General features: G+C 45.1%; 1 protein-coding gene across 1 annotated transcript in view; it reads left to right on the top strand.

Moving 5' to 3' along the window:
* Positions 1–7958, top strand: part of LOC119273271 (disease resistance protein Pik-2-like) — an 18366-nt gene extending 10408 nt beyond the window's left edge. Inside the window, exons 8-9 of the mRNA XM_037554493.1 lie at positions 3946–4560; positions 6039–7958. Coding sequence (XP_037410390.1) covers positions 3946–4560; positions 6039–7958 — 2535 coding nt within the window. The remainder of the gene's footprint in view (positions 1–3945; positions 4561–6038) is intronic.
* The last annotated feature ends 964 nt before the right edge of the window (positions 7959–8922 follow it).

Raw genomic sequence — 8922 nt, 5'->3', positions numbered from 1 at the left:
CCCATCATCAGATTGCATGTCTTCTGCTTTAGTCCTAGATCCAATCTTGACCATACAAATAATTTCAGTGGTTACAACTACACCTCATACTCCATCGTTTTCTAGCTCAGGTCCTTAACTCTCACATGCATGGACTTATTTGGCTTCCTATACTTATCTAGGGGCCACTGGTCAGCAACACATTCTTCTTCCAAAAATTATATTCTCTCCATCTTTTCTGACACCAATGGAAGCAAGCGAACTATGGGGGCAAGTCCAAATTAAAACCGCCATAAGAGGGGAGCACTCACGTCTTTGCTGGTAGCTACAGCCATTGAGAGACTGCCACTAGAGATGATGTAGCACGTAATGAGCAGCCTTGCCATCGTGTCCTTGACTGTTGCATTACAAAACACTTACCAGAAGGATGTATGTATATGCCTTTTCATCCTATCATGGAATGGCTTCACATGCCCTAGGTGTGAGCCACCCTTGTTGCCACTGATTCTTGCGTCCACAAATGATAGAACCTCCTCGACTGCCATTCACAATCTGCTGACGAGAATTGCCATCTACTCTAATATCAGTGGCCACATTTGAGTAGCTCATGGCACACATGTTGGGTTAGATGTGACGCAAGTGCATCCTTATCTCAGGCCGCAGAAGAGGAGACACGGAAAGGAACATGGTTGTCAGCACTTGGTTGGCCAATTGAACTCGCCATGTGAGCTTAACCCTGAATTTTGTGTTTGGCAACTAACCAGATTAGCTTAAATCCCAAATTACAGTTTAGCTAGATTTTTTTAGAAAGTAGGCATGGCCTCCTGTATCGCTCTCTCGAGTTGTACTGGGGGTGGAAAATCCTAAGCTCCTAAAGCCACCGCTCTCCATATCTTGCCACTGCCACTACCTCTGGCAGCATTCTGTCTGGACACTAAAGGTGGAGAGCTTCTCTTGCTTGCTGTAGTGCTCCTTGAGCTTTTCTCACAGGTGGTTGTGCTCCTCCTCGCTCTGGTGGCCTGTAGTCTACTCTGGGGAGGTGCTGCTTCCCGGGCAGCAGATCTGGTCTTTGGGCGTGCGGAGACAGCCGTGACGGCAGTGGGCGATGGGGGTGGTGACCAGATATGGTGCCAACGTTTGTTAGTGGGAGCGGGTGCGGAGTGAGTGGCAGTTTTGTTTCTTCCCTGTTTGTACGTAGTGCCTACAGTTTGAAGCTTTTTTTATTTTGAGAATCACCGGGGGAGGAGTCCCTCCACCTGAATATATTGCTCAAAGTGGCCATAATGCCAGAAGAGTGATCCAGTTTATAAGGAAAACCGGATCGAAAACCTTAACAAATTGACCCCGTTTATGAGGAAAAGCGAGCCGAAAACCAGACAAGTAACAATGTTACAAGAAGAGGAGAGGAACATGGCGCCCAACATAAGGCAAGACCTAGCTAGCAAACTAACAGGACCAGGTAGATGAGGGGTGCGTCGAGGGATCACAATACCAAGACTCTACAAGCAGCCTAACCCACCGCACCGGCGTGCGTATCAAACCCCACGGCACAACAGAGGAGCATCCACAATCAACGAGTGCCAACGCCTAACACGAACCTTGACTGGGAGCTCCGCCACAGAAGTTCAAGACGATTGGCAAGTCAGGGAGGCGTCATTGCGTCGTCATTGAGCAAAGATGAATCAAGATGAGACCAAGAGCCCGAGGCTCGCCTCAACAGAACAGGGTCATGAGCATGCAAAGTAGCAGGCCGGAGACCACACATAGGACAGCCGAAGAGAAACACCTGAAGAAGAACACACCACCCTCGGTCCTGAGCAGGCCACACCACCACCACCACGCGAACCACCCTCAACCAGCCGCAGCAACTGAAGTCGTCGTTTGGGTCTCCAAGACGACGCCTCCAAGGAGGTAGTGTTGTCGAGGACACAACACCGCCATCCGACCTGGCAAGCCCGGTCTTAGGTTTTCACCCGGAGACCACAAAGCAAAGTATTGTAGGTGCTAGAGCTCCACAACGGCACCTCCTGCAAGGAAAACAACGCCCATAGACGCCGTTGCTGCCGGCATCGACATAGTCGATGCAGGGTTCTCACCCGGAGTTTGAGCACATCCCTACAATAAGACGACAACCGACCACCACCACCATCGAACCCTTCAAATACGAAGAAGCATGGCAAGCCGCCGGAGCCAACCGCACCTTGCGGAGACCACCGACAACCAAACGTCAGCACTAGGCGCCAGATCCATCAACGGCCGCCCGAGCGCAGGCCACCGGACGCAGTGCAGGCCACCAATCCAAGCACCATGCCGGCAAGGAGCAGAGGAGCACTGCCCGAGGCCAGGAACCACCATGGTCCGGGCTGCAGCCATGCATCAGGTGCGCCGACACGCCCCATGCGCGCCACCGCACACCCGTCGGAGACCAAAACCGAAGCGCCCGCCCCGCCAACAGAAAGCAGTGAGATCATCGGCTGCAGCAGCACCGCCACCACCCCTCCACCTCCACCAGCACCACTCACCACCACCCTCCTCTGTCCCAAGCCGGACGACCACGGGCTGATCCAGCCGGAATCAGCCAGTCCAGCGAAACGCACCACCAACAGGCCTCCAGATCCACCCCAACACGAGCAGCGGCTGGCCCAGAACCATCAGGAGCGGGGCCACAGGAAGGACGCCGCCGCGCAGACCACCATAGCACAGGAGGCCGGCATCGTGAACCCGGCGCCGTCACCATGCGCGGGGCGACCCAGATCTGCAGACAGCGGCCAGCATGAAGCAGCCCGCGCCGCGCGACGCAGCCATAGGCGCCGCCGACCACCCGAGCCACCGCGACGAGGGGCAGCCGGCCTGGATCCAATCGCCGGAGTCAAGTTTGAAGTCAATCCCCTTTTGCTTGTCTGTCAGTTTGAAGCTTTGTGGCCTTGGGTAGGCCGCGCAATCTGCATGGACATTGACCAAAGTCATTGGCACAGATGAGGTGGGGCAGATCTTGCCTGGTGAGTGGTCGGCGAGGTTCATACCCGATGGTGCAGCTGCTGCATAAGGTCGCAGGTTTCAGCGACTTGTGGATAACTTTGGTGATGGGGTTGGTTTGCGGAGAGTAACAGAGAAAAACAGAAATGAGGGGAGCTATAATTCTAGTGAGTTAGCTTATCCGCCATTCTAATGGTTTAACTCAACATCAATATTGTGCCCTTTACGCCCAACCAAACATAGCCTACACCATGGGATTCACATCCTTACAATCTAGTCAAAGAAACTTGTAAAGTTATCTAGCAAAATATTTATACTCCTAGGACTGAGAGTAGGCACTCCCACCACATATTATACTAGTTCAACAACTTCGTTATATTCCTGTATCATTTTGGATATTCTCCACTAATTATCACGAGATACTCCCAAGTGAATTGCACAAAACAAATTCACAGTGTACTCTTTGGATGTTCATAGTGTACGCCATGTATGATTTATATATAAAAAAGAGTTGTACCATATATTCTGATTGACAACTTTTGAATGGTCAAAATGTTGAATCTAGCACTCTAATCTATTTTATGAATTTTTGAAATGTTCCAACCATTGAACTCTTAAGTGTTCCAGGTAATCAATGATGGAAAATCGAAGTACATATAATGAATGTCTTATCTTACTTTTCATATCATAATATATTTGTTCTGTTTGCACACTGAAGTGTTGTTCCCCCATCATATCCAACAACTTCCTTAGATGTAGATATATACTCCCAATAACTTTCTTTTCGTTGTTGTCCTACTGAACAAACTATATGGTTTGTTAGAGATCTCCGATCATTTAAGAACAAAAGTATGGCATCAGAAGTTACAAAAAACTTAAAGCAGGAGAAAATATAACAAAATTAAAATTACAAAAAACTTTAAGCAGGACAAAATATTATCTTGTGGAAAAAAGACAACACCTAAGCATTAATTGTGTGCTTGTGTTTAGGTTTCCCAGGAGGCAAGGAATTCAGTGGAAAAAGGGTCCATCTCATACATAGTCCCTACTGGTGTTGACAGATCTGCACACAGGAACATCGTCACTCGCACAGAGACAATGGCTACTCTAGAGGAATCTCGTCTCATTGGGAGAGGGAATCAAAAAAGGGATATCATCAAACTAATTTCAAATAAGGATCTCCAACAGTTTCATGTGTTCTCCTTGTGGGGAATGGGTGGTATTGGAAAAACAACACTAGTGAGAGATATCTATCAGAGCCAAGAGATCGGTAGCATGTTTGATAAGCGTGCTTGTGTCACAGTCATGCATCCTTTCAATTCAGCAACACTCCTTACAAGCTTAACTATGCAATTTGGAGATAGGAATGAGACAGATTTAAGGAGTTGTTTGGCAGGAAGGAGATATTTGCTTGTTCTTGATGATTTGTGGTCCAGAGTAGAGTGGGATGCTATAAAACAAGATTTGCCAGATACGGCAGGAAGCTGCATCATAGTCACTACAAGGGAAGAGAATATTGCTAAGTACTGCTCAAAGGATGAAAGAAACATATATAGGCTCAACCATCTGGGTCCTGATGACGCGTGTACCCTCCTCACCAAAAAGGTATAAATAAAGTACTGGCATGCTTAATTAGTTATTTTGTTAATCCCTCTTGCTCTTATTTCTGTTACGGTTATAGAATATATGTTGTCAATTTGTTTATTTCAGGGAACGCTAAACTGCTTTAAACTTCACAATGGATATCTTTATGAGCACATATGATGCAATTGTGGAACCAACTTGCTCGGCCTTTGTCCACAAGAAATTGGAAAGGCCATTTGTTAGAAATCTTACATAATAGCTAGAAAAATACAAAATAAATAGAAAGGGCATGGGAATATACAATAAGTGAGTACAATAAGGTGGAGACATGATAATATGTATAGTTATAGTTAGGTCCAACCAAATAATATCTGGGATTTGTAGTTTTCGTAGTGAAGTAGGGTATCCTTGCTTCCGTACGGAACAACAACAAAGTCAGTAGAGGCACAAATAATGGTTCATTCTCTTTTTTTTTAAGTACAAAGGGGTGTGTATAGGAATTTTTTGTTCATTATTTAAGTTATTGTATGTCCACTTTTTCTTGATGGTATATAGTCTCAACATTTTTCTACCGCAATAAAACACATGCTTTAATATAATGGAAGAATATTCGGTATGCTTGTAAAAATCTTTTGCCAGTGTCTCATCGGCTTTGTCAGTGGATCAATCCTCCAAATCAAGTCACTAAGTTCTTCCAGACTTGTACTTGTAAATGACAAGTCAATTTGGACTTAAATGATTTGATTTTTCTTTTTCTCCAGTTGATATGGGAGTTTCTGGAAAAAATTAAATACTGTAGTTATAATTAAATTATATTTGTATTTACATATTTAGATAAAGGGAAACCATACATCTTGAAAGTACAAATTGATTAGTTGTGGCATTATGAATTTTTTTCTTGAGATTGAGAATATTTTTGTATCTCCTGCCCTGCTAACTATACATGAATTGGAAGAATCTTAACTGAACAACACTTTTACTCAACAGAGAAAGAGAGGTCTGCAATATGATTATTAGTAACCAGTTCAGAGAAGATGAGGTGCAACCGTAGAAGTAGAGCATGATGGGAAAGGGCGTTGTTTCGCTTGGCTCTTTGGCGTGCAGTGCAGTAGGACTGAGATGGGTTCATTGCACTATGGGTACATTGCTTGGTGGGAGAGAAATCTTTTTAGGAATAGAAAATGATGGTATACTAAATAATAAAGATGGATGAGGGAGCAACTTATTACCTAGCAACAAGTAGAAACTTGAGAATGAGTGTGACGATGGGTTCATGGCACCATGGGTAATTACTATGTGGGAGGAAAATGTTTTTAGAATAAAAATGATGATATACTATATAAAAAGATCAATGGCGGAGAAACTTGTTAGCTTCCACATCTGTTTATTATTACATACTCTCATATAGTCAATAGTGCATGGTAAAAACTCTGTTAGACAATCGTGTATATATATTTCTTTCATGTAATACTAAGTGACTTAATTGACATGGATTACAGGTATTTAAGGAGACCGTAAATTTGGATGAGCAATATCCAGAATTGGCTGCACAAGCAAAACAGATATTGAAGAAGTGTAGAGGGCCTCCTCTTGCACTAGTCACCATAGGCGGCTTCTTGGCAAACCAACCCAAAACTGCTTTTGAATGGAGAAAATTGAATGAGCATATCAGTGCTGAGTTGGAGATGAATCCGGAACTTGAGATCATAAAAGCAGTCCTTATGAAAAGCTATGATGGTTTACCCTATCACCTCAAGGCCTGTTTCTTGTATCTAGCCATCTTTCCTGAAGACTACATGATTGCACGGAGACGCTTAGTGCGTCGCTGGATTGCAGAGGGTTACTCCAGCGAAGTGCGTGGCAAGTCTGTGGAGGAAGTATTGGACTCTTACTTCATGGAACTCATAAGCAGGAGCATGATCTTGCCATCTCAACAGTCAATTTATAGTAGGAAAGGAATTGACTCCTGCCATGTCCATGATCTCATTCGTGAAATTGCCATCTCGAAGGCTATGGAGGAAAATCTTGTTTTCACGTTGGAGGAAGGGTGCAGCTTAAATAACCAAGGCACGGTGCGTCATCTTGCTCTAAGCAGCAATTGGAACGGAGATCAGTGTGAGTTTGAGAATATAGTAGACTTGTCCCATGTAAGATCATTGACAGTGTTTGGAAATTGGAGGCCGTTTTACATTTCTGATAAGATGAGGTTGCTACGAGCTCTCGATTTGGAAGGCAAGTGGGATCTAGTTGATCATCATCTTGAGCACATTGGGAGGCTTGTGCATCTTAGATATCTTTCTCTCAGGGGACATCACACACTATTTCACCTACCAAATTTGTTGGGGAACCTGCGACAGCTCCACACATTAGATATTTCAGGTACAAGTATAACAAAACTACCAAGGACCATCATCAAGCTTGCGAAGATGCAACACATTCTTGCTAGTAACACAGGAGGTGCACGGATTCATATAGCTGCTGATGAGCGGTCGCTGCTGATGTTGCTTGGCTATTCTGCGTATTGTTGTGTGGGATGGTGTGCACCTATGATTGTAGGAAAGGAATCTAATCTTGAAGATCCTGCACAATTTAACAGGCGTGATATATGCACTGCGTTCTGTTGCAACATATTACCTTATTATATGGCAGGACGAGCAGGTGGTGTTGAAGTGCCGAGAGGGATTTGGAAACTGAAGGCCCTGCACACATTGCGTACTGTGAACGTATCACTGGGGAAGACTGTTCTACAAGATATAAAAAAGCTCACCCGGCTGCGCAAGTTAGGATTGACAGGCATCAGCAAGAGAAACGGTCAAGAGTTGTGTTCAGCAATTACGCGTCTCAGCAGCCTGGAGTCATTGTCACTGCAATCATATGGAGAGCTAGGTTTCTCAAGCTGCTTGGATGGTCTGTCCTCACCTCCAGAAAACCTGCAGAGCCTCAAGTTGGAAGGCAACCTTGTTAAACTGCCGGAGTGGATAAAGGGCCTAAAAAATCTTGTGAAGCTGAAGCTAGAGGGGTCGAGGGTATTGGAGCATGATGCAGCCATACAAGTCCTTGGGAACCTACTAAACCTGGCCACTCTACGTCTATTGGGTGACTCGTTTGTTGGTGAAGAGGTCCATTTCAGTTTGTGTCGGGAGGCATTCCCGAGCCTGAAGGTGCTGGAGCTGAATTGCATAAGAAACCTCAAGTCTGTGGTATTTGAAGGAGGAGTAGCCCCTAAGCTTGAGTTGCTGCAGTATTCTAAAAATAGAAGTCCCAGTGTTGGGTTGTTCTGTGGGTTATCACATCTGCCAAGTCTCAAGGAATTTATGCTGCATAGGGGGGACTGGTATGATACCGAGTTGGTGGAGTACTTGCGAGGCCAGCTGGCAGAGAACCAAAACAGGCCCGTTCTGAAGACGTGGGAGGGCTAGCTGTATCCAACTGCTCTTCTTTCTTGTATCCCTCCCGTGTACCAGTAGCTGTATCCTTTGATCTGATCTCATGAATCAAGACCACCTGGAAGCTGTATCAGCAACTGCATGTGTAACCTTTGCGTCCATCCATCGTGACCGCCTGGAAGCACAGCACAGTTCAGTCAATAATTTTTTTGATTCCATTGCACCATTAGCCATGGGATTTGGGAGCAACTAGAGAAGAGAATCGGAGAGAAGAATCATGTGTGTGTGTGTGTCCACTCTGCTTTGGGGTTGGTACGTTCTCAGTTGAGGGATGCAGGGAGTTCCAAGAGCAGATAGAAAAGAGTACTACTAGGAGAGTGTTTTGTCACTTTGATTTACCTGCATTCATTATTAAGTTATGCCATGCCCGTGATGGATTTGGAAACACTCTTTGTGTTGCCCGGATAGATGATATCTCTGCTCTGAACTTTATACATCTCTCCTTGCGTATATACTGTTTCAGCCACTTGCGTATATACTGTTTCAGCCAGAGCAAGCATGTATGTACAGAACCTCGTCCACTAGACCACTAGTATCCACACATGTTTGTGTGCTATTCATTGTCAGTATATGTGCAGCTAGCTAGCCTTGCAACTGCTTCATGAATGGCGTGTCGAGGGAAAGGGAAAAAGACATACAGTCTGCTTAAACAATGTTCCCTGAATAAAGAAAGGAGCGACACCAACTATGTTCAGGGAGAGTATCAGGTGATACAACACCTTAAATGCTCCCATGATACCAATTTTGAAAAATCACTTTTAGGTGTTTACCGAAAAAGGCTTTCGCCCCGCTTTATATTATAAAGCACATGCCCAAGACAACAATCCACAGAGGTTCAAACACACACACACACCAAGTTCATACAGAACACAGGATCCGGGTTAATGCTGAGGGCACAGCTCAACAAGCCCTAGAACAAAAATAAACGACTGCATCT

This window comes from Triticum dicoccoides, chromosome 3A, assembly GCF_002162155.2.
Source record: "Triticum dicoccoides isolate Atlit2015 ecotype Zavitan chromosome 3A, WEW_v2.0, whole genome shotgun sequence".
In the NCBI taxonomy this organism is placed as follows: domain Eukaryota; kingdom Viridiplantae; phylum Streptophyta; class Magnoliopsida; order Poales; family Poaceae; genus Triticum; species Triticum dicoccoides.
This window is presented reverse-complemented; position numbering and strand designations above follow the sequence as displayed.